The 19,454-nt window shown below is 32.2% G+C and overlaps 3 protein-coding genes across 3 annotated transcripts; 1 reads left to right on the plus strand and 2 right to left on the minus strand.

Moving 5' to 3' along the window:
• Nucleotides 1–2,097: 2,097 nt before the first annotated feature.
• On the minus strand, nt 2,098–4,859 carry LOC114189892 (uncharacterized). The gene is made up of 3 exons (XM_028078613.2): nt 4,722–4,859; nt 4,543–4,600; nt 2,098–2,853 (listed from the first exon to the last, which is right to left on the minus strand). Exon 3 carries the CDS (start codon nt 2,835–2,837, stop codon nt 2,331–2,333), a length of 507 nt encoding a protein of 168 aa, XP_027934414.1. The 5' UTR covers nt 2,838–2,853; nt 4,543–4,600; nt 4,722–4,859; the 3' UTR covers nt 2,098–2,330.
• Nucleotides 4,860–8,271: 3,412 nt separating this feature from the next.
• Nucleotides 8,272–9,112, plus strand: LOC114190493 (embryogenesis-like protein). The gene has a single exon (XM_028079401.2). The coding sequence runs from the start codon at nt 8,427–8,429 to the stop codon at nt 8,883–8,885; it is 459 nt and encodes a 152-aa protein (XP_027935202.1). The 5' UTR covers nt 8,272–8,426; the 3' UTR covers nt 8,886–9,112.
• A 2,755-nt stretch (nt 9,113–11,867) lies between these two features.
• On the minus strand, nt 11,868–16,261 carry LOC114190340 (Leucine-rich receptor-like protein kinase family protein). The gene is made up of 2 exons (XM_028079181.2): nt 12,756–16,261; nt 11,868–12,531 (listed from the first exon to the last, which is right to left on the minus strand). Exons 1-2 carry the CDS (start codon nt 15,616–15,618, stop codon nt 12,149–12,151), a joined length of 3,246 nt encoding a protein of 1,081 aa, XP_027934982.2. The 5' UTR covers nt 15,619–16,261; the 3' UTR covers nt 11,868–12,148.
• Between the last annotated feature and the right edge of the window lie 3,193 nt (nt 16,262–19,454).

Below are 19,454 nucleotides of genomic sequence, written 5' to 3' on the forward strand. Positions count from 1 at the left end.
AAGTCACCTAAATAATAAGAATTGGTTGTTGTAATTTTATAATTAAATTCAATTCATGATACATAAAAGATATATTTCATTGCATAACAAAAAATATTTATTAATAAGTTTTAAAAAAATGTACAAAAAAATAATACACAACTTCCTATTTATTTTTTAGTTAATAAAATAATACACAACTCCCTATTTATTTTTTAGTTAATGAACTTTATTTATTTGTTTATTTTTTTTCTTCCAACCAAATCACCTAGTGCAGACAAAGATTAATTTTTGTGATATATATTAAAATTCATGTTATACAAGATAAACAATTGGATGAAATAAAAAAAATTGATTACAAAATTATACGATAAGTAATTTTTACTTTAAAATTTCTAGTAATATTATATTATATGTATATTAGTATTATAATAAAAATTAATTATCAATTTAGCAATTGATTTCAGTCACTAATGTGAATTATGACCATTCGAATAACTAAATATTTTGGCACTAAATCTAAATCAATCATCATATTGAAAAAAAAATGTCACACGTTCGATCATATATATATATATATATATATATATATATATATATATATATATATATATATATATATATATATATATATATATATATATATATATATATATATATATATATATATATATATATATATATATTAAATTTAGTCACTATTTATAACTTTTTTAATCGAAGTGACTAAATTAGTCACTAATGTTTTGTGAATGAAATATCTGGTCACTAATTTTAAGAAACAATTTTGATTAGTAATTTAATCAATAAATAATAACTAATATATATCATTAAAATTAGTTATTATTTATTATAAGACTATTAATGATCATATGTCTATTAGTGATGAACCTGGACATTTTTTCAATGGCGTAAGCATGACCGGGCCTTCTTGTCCATTTATTTTAATTAATTAAAACTTTTGGACGATTTTATGCTCCTCTAATAAAAGAACAACGGATAACTATTATGTTAAACAAAAAATAAAATTAATATATTTTTCACTAACTTTCTCATTCTACTTCACATTACTTGTTTTGCAGAAAAAAATTACTTAATCATTTAATTGCCAATTATTATTATATATAATAACTCTCAAACACTTGTTGGTTATGATTTAGACAATATATAGAAAAGTTTATGATATATACGTTAATATTAATGTCAGTAGGTATTTTATTATTATTTTTTATGATACAGAGATATTTTAAAAAAATGTAAAAATGTAAAGTGACAGATAAACAGAAATAAACAAAAGTTTCTGGAAATAACATTAAATCACTTTCACATTAGACATTATATGCTTTAATTTTGATTCGTTAAAGTTAGAAAAATCTAACGTGCAAAGAAATGATTTTTTTTTTTTTTTACTTTTCTCACATTTTTTTTTCTTGAATCTAAGGGTGGAGTTATTCATATAGGCCTGATATTATCTTACGTTGTTTATTTCTCTTTATTAAAAAATAGCTTTTATCCATTTATATAAAACCAAATTAGTCATATATTCAATTAAAATTTACGCAAAAATCATCTTAAAAAAATATACAATAAAATTCCAATCTTTTTTAATATTATTTTTTTCATAACTGCTAAAAAATTTCAAATTAATGTTCCACCTTAAAAAAAATCACAAAATGAAGTATCACAAATTAAGTTTCTTTACTATGGAGGAAAATAATGCGATAAGTGAGTTTTGCTGTCAGTTTACTCTTCGTTTCTGAAGAAGGATTGCCAAAAATGAAAATTCGAACCAATGGAGTTGTACCATCGTGTTTTTTCTCTCACAATATAAAACACTCTATTGAACCATGTATTTGTTCAAATATCTTAATTAATTTCTCATTTTGATTGGTTTGAATTGCATCCTTATTTTCAAACATGTGTAACAATTAAGTCATTTATTTTAGAATTATACTAATTAAGTTAAACACGTGTCTATTGTTAGTCTGTATTTTTCTTTTTTAGTTTTTTATATAAAAAATTAATGTTGTCTTGGGTCGTAAAAGTGGTCCCAAAATAATAATCAAAATTGATAAAACCTGCACCGTCTCTATTTTTTAGAGTTATTAACACTTGTAATTGACCAACACGAAAATACTCCCTTGATAGAATGCAAACAATAACAAAATGTTCAGATTCTAAATGAGGAATACATCACTTATTCGGATCTCGGAAACATGGTTTAATTTTGGGAATGAGAGATTAAACAAAATTGGAAGCAACACAATCAATATTTATGAGTCAGTATGTAGTTCACTAGTTTATTTGCATTTGTCAGACGAAATTCCTTTTAAAGCAGTATTCAGTATAACTCACTTGTCACCTAAACGGCCAAACCTACGTAGGCAATCAGCAAAACTGGTAACAAGACTAGCACACTTCAAAGGATCCTTGAAATGTTCCTTGTAACATGATAAGGTCGCAAATCTCTCGGCCGTGCATGGCCCAGGCTTTGGGTTTGGAAGCTTATACTCTTTATCATGAAGATCCTTTGCCTTCTGGGTTACTTCCTGCAACATAGTCTCCTCTTGCTTCTGCAATCTTTCCAAAACCTTCTCACTTTCCTGAAGCGTAGACTGAATACTCTCTAACTCTGACTGTAGAGGTTGAGCAGGAAACGTTCCAGGTAGATGCAAAGGGGGCTGCACTGGCCACCCTGGAATAACTGCACTCTCTGGCTTTCTAGTTTCATTAGATTGAGACTTTTCAGTGTCTCTTGCTATCTTTCGTCTGCTCTTTCTAGTTTTTTTCTTTGGCATGCCATCATCAACAAGCTGATTGACAAGGTCATTGCTAATCTGAATCGTAAACTCACCCATGATTGATAACTAACTCCTGCATACGGTACCCGAAAGATATCATTAAAGTAATGATGTTAAAACATACTGATGCAGGTAATGTAGAATAAAAGAAAATTGAAATTATCTTTATGATTTATGGATATTTTTGTTGATTTTGGTGGCTCCTGTTGTTATGTATCATAAGCATTTAAGTTTCTTATTTGTAAATCCAAGGACTCTGACGCTATGTTTAAACAACTGAAGGTGGGTTAAATGGAAGGTTGGAATAAAATGGTGGAATGGAATGAAATGGAATAACCATCAATCTGAACATAGCCTTGATGAGCTAGGGTTAGTAGAAAAGTAACAAATTACATATATTGGGAATGTCAACCATACAAACATCCCAAAAAAAAACAATAATCCTTAGAGATTGAGGTAGAAGAGTAAAATACTAGACAATGCAGACGATCATACAAATACTCGAACCTTTATCTGAGATGTCAGATGACAAACGCCCACACAAACATCCCAAAAACTTACCTTTAAAAATACACTTAGATAACAAGGTCGGATACCAGAGATGCGGACGACCATACAGGCATCCAACCTTTTCAAAAATGTAAAATCATGAAATTAAAATGTGAGAAAGGAAAAAAGAAACGTTGAACTTAAAATACTTTTAAGATAGACATTAAATCACGTTTAGTGAAAAAGGTAGCAAAAGAGTACCGGCAAGTGTTTGCAGCTAAAGCCCATTCTTTCCATGTATCAAATTAAACCAGATTGATCAAATTCTCAAAGATAAGCCATACATTCATAAAAAAATAAAAAAAATAAAACTATCATAAACCAAATAACAAACTTAAAGGGGGATCCGCATCATATATTATTAAAACCCTAAGTAGATCATCATCATAACATCCACATAACGTTACTTATCATGTACGTCTTAAGCTTACAATCATTTTCATTACATTCAAAATTATATTATATAAAATAAAAGAGACCCACCCATGCACCATTCAATCACATATACAAAGAAATGTATCAATATTTATAAAATCTCAGTATATTAAATGCACTAGCATATGAGCTTCACATATACTCATCCTGCAAACGAGTTCAGCCCATTGTAAAATAAAAATACAACCGCAAAACTTAGTTCTCAAAAACTTAGTTTCTGCAAATAAATTCTTAGGCCACAAAATCAAGCTAAAACTTCCTGTATATGAAATCCTCCATTCCCAGAATCAATAGCTTAGCAACAATTGAATAACTCCAAAAACACTTAAACCAAATATCAATTACACCTAGAATCTCATGTAAACAATTTTCAAACAATCATTCAAATTATTTAGACAAATCACACAATTTCATCAATTCAATTCCAGAACCCAACAGTATTTAAAACATCATAGTTCCTCTGTAAATTCAGTCACAATGCTCATTTCCAAAGGAGACAAAAATCAGAGAAAAAATAATAAACCCCAAAAAAAATCATAAAACGCACAAACAGTTTATCGATTTTCAACCATAGCATCTCGAACACACACCCCACGCAAATCAGTAGACTAATCAATTCAAATCGGCTTAAACAGCACATAATCCAAAACAAATTACAATTCATATTCAAGCTATGGGTCCAGAAATGAACAAAACGGAGATAGATGGGAGTAACAGTTTTCAAAACACAGTTTGAAATGGTTCAGTCGATGACACAGAATGAGATTTAGAAACTCACCTTCACAATATCACCACGAACGCAAATAACGCCTTCCCCCAGAATCTTCTTCCAGTACCTTCACCGAGTTGCGCCAATGTGAAATTGAAAGCAATTAATAGGTAATTCGTCATTAAGAAGAGATGTATTGAAGTTAAATGGGAGAGAAAATTGAGAGAAATGTGAGAAAGTAGACAAACCCTAAGACTCAAATGGCAAGTCCTGAGAGCTCTGAAATAGTTTGGTCTTTTTGCAGAATTTGGAAAATAAAGTAAGCGTGGCAAGTAAGAATCTCCGTTTCATATATCTCTTTCACGTGATTCTCTTTCCACTTACTATTCGTCAGGTTCTTCTATGCAATTAAAGAAATAGTTTATAACTATATAAACTTTAATTATTAATTATTTCATAAACAAAATCTAGATCTACGTAATATATTGACTAAAAATTTAAGTCTCTAGTGATGTGATAATTAGAAACCAAAGAATTAGTTTTTAATTTGTTGTTTTTATTGACAAAAATTAGTCTCTAAAATAAAAGTGACTAAAAAAATTGTTTCTAATTACATGTTAGTGAATCATTAAAAAAATATCAGTTACCAAAAAATTAATATCTAATTATATTATAAATTTTTATTAATAATCAATAACAATATATAAAAGGATTATTTTTTTGTGTCTACATTTCAAAATATCAATTTTACCCTTTAAAATATAATTATTTATTAAATTTTTAAAAAATTTTCGTTACTTTTACAAACTTTTCACTTTATTTTTAAAAAATGTATTTTATTTTATATAATCATCACCTACTAATATAATATAACGTATATTTACAAAATACATACACACATGAGCAACAACGCCTGTGTATGCTAGTAGATATTAATTTCGATATTAATAACTCTTAATTTATAAGATGATATCTATTTAATAAATACTAGCGTATACACAAGCGCGCTTGTGTGGACGCATTTTTTTAATATACATGATATTATATTAGTAGTTGATGATAATATAATGTTATTAAGTTAATAAAAAAAATAAAATTACATTTATCAAAAATAAAGTTAAATATATGGAAAAAATATGAGAAAATAATTGTTGATAAATAGGAGAAAAAATAAGTAAATATTTTTTAAAAACTTGTAAAAGTAATGTTAATTTTAAAAACTTTAATAAATAATTATATTGTAAATGGTAGAGTTGAAATTATGAAAGAGGGAATCCTCTTTATATATAGTTATAGATAATGATTAATTATTTATTATTTCTAAATTAATTATTATTAATAATTTTTTTAGTGATATGATATTATAATATATATGTATATTAATATTTATGATAAAATTTATAATTATTTTAGTAATTTAATATTTTATTATTGAATTAGAAATCGTGATTGAAATTAATTATTAATTTAATAACCAATTTTAACAGCCGAATCAGTGTGAATTATCGACCGATTTTAGTATCTAAATACTTTGTCATTAAATCTAAATCAATTACCAATTTTGAAAAAAATAATTGATCACTCATTTCATTATTAACAATTATTAATATTTTAGTCATTAAATTTGATCACCATATATTACTTTTCTAATAAAAGTAACTAATTTAGTCGGTTAGACTATCGTCACTAAAATTACTAATTTTAAAAAATAAATGTAATTACTACTAATAAGTAATATTTTCGATCACTAAAATTACAATATTTCTTTATCATATTTACGGTAGTTAGCTCTAGACATCTTGTTAATAGTTTAAGTATGATTAGGTCTTTTTGTCCATTTATTTTAATTAATTACGACTTTTAGATGATTTTATGCTCCTCTAATATTTGACAAATTTAAAGTTACCAAAATTAATAAAAGAATAACATATAAATTTTATGTTAAACAAAAAATAAAATTTATTTTTTACTAACTTATTCTATTTCATATTCTACAAAAACAAATTACTTTATGAATAATAATATTTTAATCCATTTTTTTATTTTTTTTTAATTTATTATTTTAATCACTAATAAATAATCTATTTTCATTATTTGTAGTGATGTAATATGATAATATGATGATCCAGTGATAATTAAAATGATAGGTTAAAAGTAAGTCAAAAATAATGGGTTAAGTATCATTATTTTTTAGTATTTTTTGTGAATCAGAAATATTTAAAAAAAATGTAAAAATGCAAAGTGACGGATAAACAAAAATAAGAAAAACAATTATAATAATTACAATAAATCACTTTAACATTAGATATTATATATATGATTTAATTTTTACTCATGAAAAAAAAAATCTAACGTGCAAAGAAATGAAGTATTTTCTAAACTTACTCTCTTTTATATTCTTAAGCCTCATTTTGTTCTATCTCTCCTTTCTTTTTCTTTTTCTTTTTTTTTTTACTTTTCTCACATTTTCTTTTTTTTTTCTTGAAATTAAGCGTGGAGTTATTCATAAAGGCCTAACATTATCTTACATTGTCTATTTCTCTTTCATAAAAAAATGTTTTTATCTATTTATATAAACCAAATTAGTCATCTATTATATTAAAATTTACGCATAAATCCTCTTAAAAAATTATACAACAAAATTCGAATATTTTTGGTATTATTTTTTTTTACAACTGCTAAAAAATTTCAAATTACTGTTCCACCTTAAAAAAAGTTTCAAAATAAAATATCACAAATTGAGTTTGTTTACTATGGAGGAAAACAATGCGAGAAGTGAGTGTTGCTGTCAGTTTACACTGCGTTTCTGAAGAATGAACGAACCAATGGATTTTGACCATTATGTTTTTTCTCTCACAAAAACCTTAGCCTCAAAGTAGATTTTGTTTATGCAGCGCCTATTTTGTGTTCGCTAATGTATGAATATGCTTTAACTTCATCAAATAAAAAACAATTTCACTGACATGAATAAAAAAATGCTGACTGACATGGTAAAAGAAAAAAACGGTAGTTTTGTCATTATTAATTAAAAAAACCACTAATTATTAACATCAAGATTAGTGAAAAACATCAATTGAAAATAACATCTAAATATTGTAATATTAATTGAAGAAACCCTGGTGCTGTTCATAAAAAATAATCCACTAACATAAAAAAATAAAAAATAAAAACATTTAAGTTGAATTAAGTTAAGCTTTTACACTTTTTATTAAATAAAATTTAACTTAATTTATTCTTACATGAGTGAGTCATATATTATGATTTTTCAATTATTTATTTTAATTTATTTTTTATGATATAATTATTTATCTATTTTTAGAAATTAATCTCTACTTTTATATGTTTTTAATAAAATTATTTTAACAGTTATTTTTTTCTTTTTTTAATTTAATTTTTAATAAATATAATTATTTCATATATTAACTTAATAATATTTTAAAATAATCTCATACTATATTATATTTAAAAATTAGTTTCATAGTGTAAATACAAAGTAATAATAAAGTAAATGAAATTATAATTATATTTTTATTATTTTATTATTTTATTCGAATTAAGAAAAGTTCAAATTAAGCTAAATTAGTTTGAGTTGAATTTAATCCAACTGAAAAAAGTGAACCAAATTTATTCATATTAAACTTATCTGATATATGATATAATAAACAACCTTATTAACACTAAGTAACTCAATAGAGTAAAACTTAAAATCATTTGAACAAACCCTAAAAAAAGTAAAAAATGAAAAACAAAGGCTGAACTTTGATAAAGATAATAAATTTAATTTAATCCCGTAAAGAAGCTAGGGATCCTTGATCTCTGGCACAATCAATCGTATTGAAGTTGCATTTCACACTCTGTTGCTTATTCTTCAATTTCCAGGTTTAAGAGTCACTGTGTGTCTCTTTGCGGCCGCTGCAGCTGCAACTTCAACTTTTGTTGTAACCAAAAGCAGAATGAACGGCCGGTGGAGGTTTTCCCTCTTCTACACGTTCTTCAGAACCCGACACCCTTTTCGCCAATCCTCAATTTCCCCCCTCACTTCATCGACCCACCTTGCGTGCACCTCGAAGTTCCACTCTTTTTCCTCAATCCCCAGCACCCACTACGCGATGCGGCACAATCCAAGGAGTTTCAGTGGTGGGTCGGGCGAGTTGGACCACACCAAGGAGGTGGACACCATCAACCTTAAGTTTGCCGAGGCGAGGGAAGAGATAGAGATGGCGTTGGAGTCCAAAGACACCGTTTATTTCGACGAGGAAGCCGAGTGTGCACGCGACGCCGTCAATGAGGTTTTGGGCATGTTCGAGAACTTGTTGGCCAAGTTGCCGGAGAAAGAAAGAGGGGCTTTGCAGAGATCTATGGGTCTCAAGATTGAACAATTGAAGGCTGAAATTGCACAATTGGATGAGTAAGAGGTTTTGGTATTTGATGGTTGTGACTTCTTCATCACTTATTTGCGAGAACCGATTATTGTTGTTCTTTTCATTTAAAGGGATGTTCGTTTTGTTATACCAACTATTGGATTTTGTGATAGTGCGAGGAAACTAGTTTATTGAGATGCTTATTAGATATTAGGAAACTGAAAGTAACAATCAATAAATTTATTTTAGTAAGATAATAACTCTTACTGTTGTTTGCACTTCTCCCATCCTCTGCTGATGCTTGTTGTTCTGCTTATTTTAGCTGTGGGATGAACATTTGGATAATCTGCTTCTAAGTTAGAACATGTCGGTATTTTATATTTTATACCATTCTAATGTAGTTTTTTTTAACTATGTTAGCAGCTGGTACATTACATAATACTAATAAATCGCCAAACATTTTTCAAGCCTTAAGTCTTCACTTCACACTTCCACTTCTAGCTGTTTAGTTTGTTGCTGCATAACTGATTCAACGCGATGATTACCATATTAAAGTCTACAGACTGTGGGAGTGAACGAATTGTCTTTATATGCAGAAGTTGTTAGTCTGGTTCTATTCTTATAGGCATAGCTTAACTCATGAAGAAAGACAAGTGTGACTAACATGAAATCTTAATCTCCTTTGAGTTGACAATCCCTAAACCAATAAAGTGAATAAACCACAGCTGCTTACTACAGATAGGCTTCATGGGCAAAGGAGTTCTTGTATCTGATTTTGGCAATGCTAATTCAACTGACTTAAATTATGGATAATTAGTGGTTGTCAACTTTTTTCTTTAGCGTAATTTCATGTGTTTGGTGTCGGTTCAATAATTTGTCATTTTCCTTCTTTTAAATATACAATAATACTAATTGGGTTTTTTTTTTTTACATCGATACTAATTGAGGGTCGATGTGCTTGTCATTACTACATATGTCAACAATGTGAATGGCTGACCATGCCAAATAGGTGTACATGGAAACAATAATTTGTAATTTTGGAGTCTTACTCCCAAGTTTGGGCCTTTCTGAAGACCCATTAAGAAACCATTTGTCCTGCCGTATGGATTTGTTTGCATAAACTTCTACATAAGTTCAAGTATGTTGGGTCTGTCTTAGATAATAATTCTAGGTTATCCTGCGGTTAATATACAAGAGGAAAGCTTGTAGTAGCAAATGGGAAATATAAGAATGCATATACTTGTGTCATTCAAAAGATTGTGAATTCGGTAGTGACCAAGTGATACTAATCTGAAATGACAAGGTTAAATTCCTTGGTAGAACTATATATATTTCTTTTAAACTACACTTAGGAGGAAATATTACTGTAAGGATTGTCGATTCAGAAAATCAAGACGAGCTTTCTGTGATCATCGCAGTTCCACTGATAGAGAATGAAGGTATAAGAAAGGGAAAGTAATCCCTTGTGTTAGCTCCAGAAAGAATCCATTTTCTTAAATCAGTATTGTTCAATACAGTTACTGTATGGTCTAAGCATGAAGGAACAAATGTTAAGATGCCAACTTCTTGATAAGTTTAAGATTAGCATGGGAAAATTATCCTTACATGAAAATTGACAGATAGTCTTACAGAACAATCTAAAGAAACCAGCAGAGACACAATTTGAAATAACAGTGCTGTAGTGAAAGAAAACAGAAATGAAATCTAAAATAACACTTTTTTTACTGTTGACAAAATTTACTATCATACAAAAAAGGTGGAGGTCCGTGGAGGGATGAATGCAATGAGAATTAAGAAGGGAGATTCAGAGAGGAAACTGATGAGCATGACGATTCTGCCTTTTGACGAACATTGTCTGACAAATGAACGCGCAATGTAGTGTGTCTGATAAGACATGGAAGAAGGAGGGGGAAGCAAGACTTTGTTTCCTTTTGTCTCCTTACACGCTGCTATCTTGGCCCCCACACCTAAGCCTCTCCATATGGCTCCTGCCTCTGTAAGTCGATTCTCCAAAGTAAAAAATAAGGCTTCTATTATTCTACTTCCTATTTCATGATATGACAACCATTCCAGGTCCTCTCCACTTACATTCAGAAATCTTTACAGCCATCACTTCTTCACCATTGCAATAGTACTTCAGTAAAGAAAATAAACCACAATAAACTAGTCATTTTGGTCATCTTGGATCGGTTAATAACATTAAATCTTATATTTTTTTCTTATATAAACTTTCTGATCTCAGCTTTCTCTGAATTTAATTTAAGTACTTATCTTTTGACATTGAGCAATAATTGAATGAAATTCAACAAATGCGATGGCATGATGTGTAAACTTAAAAAAATCAGTTCTTTCATTATTGAAGCTTTAATTTCTCTGCAGGAAAGCATGCACTTTGTCTATAGCCATTATTATTGTTCAAGGAAATTTCTGAGCCAATGGGCCCAAAGGTTCCGAATTTTCCTGTTAGGTCACCTCACACCTTTCGGCTCTCTCTGGTCTCTTGTACCCTTTTGTTGATGCGAAAACTAATGTCGCCAAAGAAATTATATACGTAGAATCAGAATAAGATCTAAAATATTTTTTAAAATAAATGAATAAGTGCGTGTTTAAGCTTTGATGTAGGAGACTTGGAATTGGAAGTGACATGGACATGATCGAAATGGAGGCACATGAATTCAGCTAAGTTTTAAATGCTTGATTTCTATGTTTACAAAACTTGAGACAGTGCCCAATCATAACGGGGCTTTTCGCCACTTAAATCAAAGTAAAAACCTTGTAGATTCTTGTGATCGGAAGCTTTAACTCTATAATTCTCAGCTTTGTAAGAATAATATATATCATTTTGGTTATTTTTTACTCATTTCTTCACTGTCTTTCTGCAAGGAAAAAGAACAAAGTGAATTTCACAAAACTTGAAAAGTTAACATATGGATTTTATAACTTCAGCAACAACAATAAGGGTGTTTGAAAAATATATATATTACTTTTGGTTCCTACCTTAAAACCAATTTGTTGAAGAAATTATCAGAAGAATTTCAAGCAGATAAAGTGGTAGCATTCAACAAGCACGTAAATGGTGTCGAAACACAAATAGTACTGCTTCACGATGACGTGATGTGGATTACTGACATCTGTATTTCTAAAACTGTACAACAATGGCCGTTTCAGCGAAACATTAGTTCCTCTCTAGCTCCCTACTCTCGAATTTCCACGTTAGCAGCACCCTCATTTCCATCATGGAAGAGATGAAAATCAATCACTAACCATTGGAGTTTAGAAGCAAAAGAAACAAAGAAAAAAATAAAGGGGTGGAATCAGCTTTGATTTAAGGACTGTTTTATTAGAGGTTGAGAGGTCTTTCCCATCTCCTCAGGTTGGCTCTTCACCTCCATTAGTAGTGCAACCACTTCCTTCATTGTGGGGCGCTCTGATGGGGAAGAGTTCACACAAAACATAGCAATTCCAAGTGTTTGAAGCATCTCTTGCACCATTTGATCTGGTAGACCTTGCAGCTTTGTGTCTAGTATTGAAACGGCTGGTTCAAAGCTTCCCATCTTCCTCTTCACCCATTCCACTATGTGTTGGCCATCTCCAACATGGGATTCAACAGCACTGCGACCACTTAGAATCTCTAGCAAAACCACCCCATAACTATAGACATCACTCTTCTCTGTTATGTTCATGGAGTAGCCATATTCTGCGTTAGTGATAAAACATGGTTAGTTTTGAACCAATAGCATTAAATGATAAAATACGGATGTCATCATATTCATACATTCCTGGGCTTGAATTGAACGTGTGCACATTGTTTCTACATTTAAACCAATAGCACTAAATAACAAATTAAGGGCATTGATTTTATCAATTATGTAAAGGATGTAAGAAAGGTTCGAGAAAGTAAAGCAAGATAAACTGACTTACCTGGAGCAATATAACCATAGGAACCAGCAACTCTGGACATTGCATGATGATAATTTGGCGAATGCATTAGCTTTGCAAGACCAAAATCTGCCAGATATGCCTCAAATTTGGAGTCTAGAAGTATGTTATTGCACTTGACATCTCTATGGAGAATTGCAGGTACGCAATCATGATGAAGGTAAGCTAGACCTTGAGCTGATCCGACAGCAATCTTGTATCTTGTTTCCCAGTCTAAGTTCCTGTTCGCTTGTAAAAGCTGTCGCAGATTACCATTTGGGATGTAGTTATAGAGAAGAAGATTAACGCTCCTGTTAGAACAATAACCTATGAGCCTCACTATGTTCCTATGCCGAATGTATCCAAGAATCTGTATCTCTGCAGCAAAAGAATCCACTATTTCATCTGCTTTGCTTGCTTTCCAAAGCTTCTTTACTGCAATCAACTCCCCATTTGGCATCTCAGCCTTATACACAACACCTGAGCAGCCCTTTCCAATCACATTTTCATCTTTCAAGCAATCCAAGATATTATCGATGCTGAAGTTTACTTTCTGAAATGGGATGAAAGTCCAAGGATAAGAGAAATCCTCAGTTCCTAATGTGGAAGTTGATGCCCCCAATGTTTTTTCAACCTTGTATCCATGATTACGAGTTACTAGAATCCAGGAAGCAATGAGAATTATAGTAACCGAGGCTAGAATGACTGTGACCAAAGCAATGGTTTTTGCAGATTTCAAACCATTTTTTCGAATCAGACTAGAAGAACAGGTAGCCCCATCAATGGACTGACAAAGCTCAGGGTTCTGAATATATGAACTGGAGGATAGTGTTCTGAAGAATGGAGTAACTGGGATAGGACCTGAGAAGTTGTTGTAGGAGATATTGAGAGAGGTGAGGCTAGTGAGAGACCCCAGAACCTTGATTTCTCCATAAAGCATGTTGTGAGAAAGATCAAGCGATTGTAACTGTGTCAAAGCAGACACTGATTCTGGGATTTCTCCTGTAAATGAATTGTAGCTCAAGTCCAAACTGATGGTTAAGCTTGTAACATGACCAATCTCAGGGGGTATGCCACCAGAGAGGCTGTTGTAACTCAAATCCAGAAGAGTTAACTTCTGCAAATTTCTAATGGATTTTGGGATTGATCCTGTCAGTACGTTATTGTTGAGGATGAGCTTGTTTAAATAGCTGAAGTTTCCGAAGCTCCAAGGAATTTCTCCTGTCAAACTGTTTCTACTGAGATCAAGCTGCTCCAAATTTTCAAGCTCCCCAATCACAGATGGAATTTCCCCGGTGAGGTAGTTGTTGTGCACATCTAACAGCTCAAGAACTGTGATATTAGCAATCTCCACTGGTATGCTTCCAGAGAAATTATTCATGTACAGGTCGAGAAACACCAGATTTTGCAATTGACCTATCTCTTTAGGAATCTGGCCTGAAAGCTGGTTCTCTCCAACCCTCAACCTCACCAAAGACTGGCAATTTGCAACACTTGGTGGCAATCCTCCTGTTAATGAATTGCCCAGAAGCAGAAGCTTACTCAGCTTCTTCAAGCCGAAAATCTCTTCTGGTATAGAACCTGTTAGCTTATTCCTTGAAAGATCAAGTGCATAGAGTTCTGTGCAGTTTCCAAAAGATGATGGTATGGTTCCAGACACTAGATTACCCCATAAGAAAAAGCTCTGCAGAACCTTTAATTTACCTAACTCCCAGGGAATAGTACCTGATAACTGATTCTTGTCGAGCTGAACAGTGGAAAGGCTGGTACAGTTGCTCAACTGCCATGGTATTTTACCTGTGAGTGAATTATCTGATAGATGAAGCTGTTCTAGAACCACCAGCTTCCCAAAGTCCCCCGGTATTTCACCAGAGAGGTCATTAGAAGAGACATCAAATATAACAAGTGATGAACAGTTTGAGAGCTCTGCTGGGATTGGACCAGTTAAGGCATTGCCCCAAAGTAGCAAGCTAGTAAGTTTTTGCAACTTGCTCAATTGCGGAGGGATAGAACCAGTGAGCTTATTCATGTGCAGATACAGATTTCTCAGCTCAGAACACAACCCAAGCTCTGGAGGCATTGAACCAGAAATTTCAGTATCATAAAGTGCTAGAGTCTGTAGATTGATCAAGTTACCAAATGTAGAAGGAATGGCACCAGAAAGTCCCGTGGCAGCTGCACCAAAAGTGGTGAGGTTGGTGAGCAGGCCTAACTGTGAAGGGATTTGTCCAGTGAGATATGGATTGCCCCCTATCCGAAACTGCTGCAGAGATGTCAAAGAGCCTAGCTGTGATGGGATTGAGCCGTTGAGAAGATTGTCTTGGAGGCAGAGAACTTCAAGTGAAGTGAGATTAGAAAGATGTTGAGGAATGCTTCCTGTCAATCTGTTGGAGTTCAAGAAAAGGAATTGAAGTAAAGAGAGGCTTCCAAGTTCAGCAGGTATGGAACCAGTGAGAGAGTTTGAGGAGAGGTCAAGCAGCTGAAGATGGGAAAGTTGACCAAAAGAGGGTGGAATGGTGCCAGAGACATTGGTGGAAGAGAGATTGAGAAGTTGAAGCATTGATAAAGAGGATAGCTGAGGAGGTAAATAGGAGAGGTTGAGAAAAGTATCTGGAATAGAGAGGGAGATAACTCTACCTTGTGGGGAGCAAGTGATACCTTTCCATGAACATGGTGTTGAGCTTGATGGGTTCCATGAGGAGAGAACAGGTGATGATTTTGCAGCAGAGCCTGCTGCAGGCAGAAGAGAAAGAAGGGATTGTCCATCGGGTGAGAGACAAGTGACTCCTATCTTTGTCAGGGTGAGGCAGAAAAATATCATGGAAAATAACAAAGTGGTAACACTCCGGGGAACAATGCTTTCCATTTGGACTACGAAAATGGCTTGGTTTTGGAGATTAAGAACTTGGTCTAATGGAGTGTTGGTTATAGGCTCACCACGTCAGTCTTGCATCTGTTGAATGATAGTGATTGGTGAAGCTGAAGCTGAAAAAAGTCCACTCTAGGAGACCAAGTGCATGTGCAAGAGGGTCTCTGTTGCTTGAGTTTCACACTAGCGTTTTCAATACTAGCATGTGAAAGACTACATGTATATCTGAGATATACAGTGAAGAATGCAATCTATTTCCCTCTTACCCCAGAAAGTGGCTCTGCTCTCACTACTACCAAATGGTAGAATCAAAGCTAGGCTTCTGATGATGCTTATTGTTTACTGAGCTTCTGTTCCTGCACTCGTGATGCTATGCAAATGGTGATGGAAATGGTGGCATGGCCATCTAAGTTCTGGCACTTGTGGTGCATGCACTGTTGTTGGTTTCCATGATTCGCGTGACTGCTTACAGGTAATAATAACAAAGGAGAATACCTCAGCGGTGGTAGTGCGGTGGCTGAGCTTTTCTGAGTTCAATGCACTTTGAAAACCTCCACTCTCAATATCTCTTTTACATTTAAATAGTAGTTAGTGTAGTTCTAACTTCGTTGTTTGGCTGTATTCTTTGTTGTGTGCATGTACCAAATTGACCCTCCATTATGTAGGATATGTAGTTTGTGAATTGGGACATAGACCTTTTACAAAAACCAAATTGTTCTCCAATCACTCACTGACACTCCCTTACCCTTTCATTATCTTACTATTTAGGGAGGAGTGGGGCTTCACTGTTTGTTCTTGTACCTGCTGTAGTGACTGACTTATCACACAGACAAAAATTCTCACGCCATTGATGAATCCTGTGAATTCGTATCTATATTCACATGACTTAAAACTGAATCAGTATTCATTAATGATAATGAAGTTAAGCAGAGAGGAGGAAATTATTTTCTAATCTACAACATATATGTGTTGTTAATTTTGAAGTATATCAATCAAAGTAAGTGTTTGCTACAAAATGTTTTAAAAGTATATTACAAAAATTAGACCAACAAATTTATGGGTCCAACGAGGAAAGAATTCCCTTCTGAGATGTAACATTGATGAAATCTGAATCTAATTTACATAAGAGATTGATACTACTTCCAACTCAAAATTTTAAGACAGTAAATTTATGGATTTTTATTTCTATGTTCTAACTTTTTCTTGTCCATTTAATGTGGGAGTTACACTCAAACATGATTATTAACAAAACTGTAAGACTTCTGACAGTGAAAGCAACTTTGATGTAAATAAGTGATGCCTAAAAGGACAAAAGGCCCTAAGTAGACCTGCATAAATTTGTCAAGGTTTTATATGAAATGCAAAACAGTACTTGCATCAACGTGACAAAATTTGGCATTGTGGATAAGTTCCCTCTATCTCAATCCTGCTGGTAAGGGCTCGGATTGGGACAATGCAAGAGATTCAGAGCTTTATGTGCAAATGTGTCCATGGCGTTGGCATGGCACACACAGTAAGATTGCCTTCTTGGGAAGAGGAAGAGCACTTTGATGATAATATAAGGAGTGAGGCAGCTTAGGAGATTGTGAAAGGTTAAAAGTTTAGAGTAGGAAAAACAACTTCGATGTCTTTTTCTTTGCATAAACCAAGCATCATTAAACGTGGCCTTGGTTTTAAGCAAGTAACACTTGTTATTTTAAAAGAACATGAAGGGTAAGGTAGCGTAGTAACAGAGGAATTCCTACGTGGGAGGGGTGAAATTGGTAGTGTAAATTTTGTAAGTTTTACTTTGTTTGTTTATGCTTTTTTAACTGTGTGAGTGATTAGTGTTTTGAAGATTGAATTAAGAAAGGGGAGAGTGATTTGGTTACCGAGGAGGAGGAGGTGGGTTTGTTTTGGGAGTGGAGCAAAAGAAAATTGCATGTCACATGACAGAGAGGGGGTTTTGGAATACATTAGGGCACAGGTAACGATTAGGGTTTTTATTTTGCTTTAGGTTTTGACTGTTTTCTTATTTTTCATCTGCACGAGGCTTGTCTCTCATAAATGTCACAAAATTTTAGAATTAGGGAACCTTTTGGAATGGTAACTATGATATTCTCAGATAACCAGTGGCCTTGCACCACTGCGCAGGACTACAGAAATTCTTAAATTGAGTGAGAATATGAAAAATACCATGATCATTGATATTGTCAAATACCATTCAAAAATTATGTTTAAAAATTGTAACCATTAAACGAAGAATATTTAAACTTATTTATTTTGAATATTATAAAAACTAAAAAAAAAAACTATGAACATTGTAAACTATTTTTTAATTACTAGATTGATGTAAATTGGCGAGGCACCCTTTTGCATTTCGTAAGGTAAAAGCATATCATTGACTCAATGGTGTGTGTGGATTGGTCTAAGCTAGCTTACAAAATGGTGAATTTATTCGTGAAAAAATGTTATAGTGTGTCCCTCCTTTAACGTATATTGTAAACCAAGATCTTCATTATTTAATGTGTACCATAATGATATATGTACACACTCGAACTAGAGATACACATAATTACGTCTTCTTTTCCTCCTTTTGGGACTACACCAATTTAAATAACATGACGAAAGACAATAAATAATTTGACCCTGCAACTAAGAATCACTTGAAAAATATTGGAATACTTTAATGCGCCGCTACATTTACAACAACTATGAATACAAAAAATAGTTTCAGTTAAAATTGATTTGAATTGCATTATGGTTCATAATGAAAGTTTTATTATTTATTGAGTTATGTGGCATATCCCGATAGGACATGATGAATCCATTAAGATAAGGAGGTGGACTGAAAAGCAATCAAAGACAAACCTAGGCTTCTGCACTCTGCAGTGAACTACAGAGGGGACATGAATCTATTATTTTATGAGCTTTGTATTTAAAAATGGATGCTTTGTTTTAGCGTACAAGTTTGAAGCTTTTATCCATTAAAGTATAGAATAAGCATTTTTATAGTAACACTGTAAGAATACGTAAAAACCCTAGCTAGAGAATGGATGAGTGGGGTATATGGAGTGTATTGGGCTCCCTTGTTTTCCGGGGTCCTAGCTAAGGGTCATGAAAAAACAAAGAAAATGGGCATATATATGTGCTGTGTAGCCCCTCCTACTTGTACCTCACAAACTACCATGGTGATGTGCAAGAAAAGATTTTGAAAGCTCATGGCCATATTTATATATTCTAATCATGCTTAAGTTCATAGAGCCCCAAACCCTATGATGAGATAAAGGGGTTCCAATTTTATCACTTTAAGATTCTTTTTATTAGGATCAATTTTCCTATTAGTGAATCAATTTGTCCATAGCATATTACTTTTTAAATTTGGAGAGATATGTTTAGTCCATTGTTAACACAAGAAGAAAGAACTACAAGTCAAAAAAATATTTCTTTTATAAATAGAACTAACAAAAAATCATGATAAGATAGGAAATTAATGTTGTTTTTGTATTTAGAGATTTATTTTTTGCAAATACAAAATAGGGAGGGAGTGATTGATTGGTTTATTTCTATGAATTTAATGTGAAATGTGAGAGTGAATTTGAGGATTTATATTCAAAAGGAAAATGGTAATATGATCCTCATTTTTTTTATTTTCATCTTTTACTTCATAACTTTCTCACATGACCAACTCTTCATTGATTTAAAAAAAAAATGGTACATTAATTAATAGTTTACACTAAATCACGTCAGAGAATAAAGAATGAGAGTAAAAAAAAATAGAAGTCATAGTATTATTCTCCTATTCAAAAATCTAGTTCGCACAAATGAGAAGATTAAAAAGAAAAGTCACGTCG

The sequence above is a fragment of the Vigna unguiculata genome, chromosome 7 (genome assembly GCF_037176805.1).
Source record: "Vigna unguiculata cultivar grain cowpea cultivar isolate G323 ecotype 2 chromosome 7, ASM3717680v1, whole genome shotgun sequence".
NCBI lineage: Eukaryota > Viridiplantae > Streptophyta > Magnoliopsida > Fabales > Fabaceae > Vigna > Vigna unguiculata.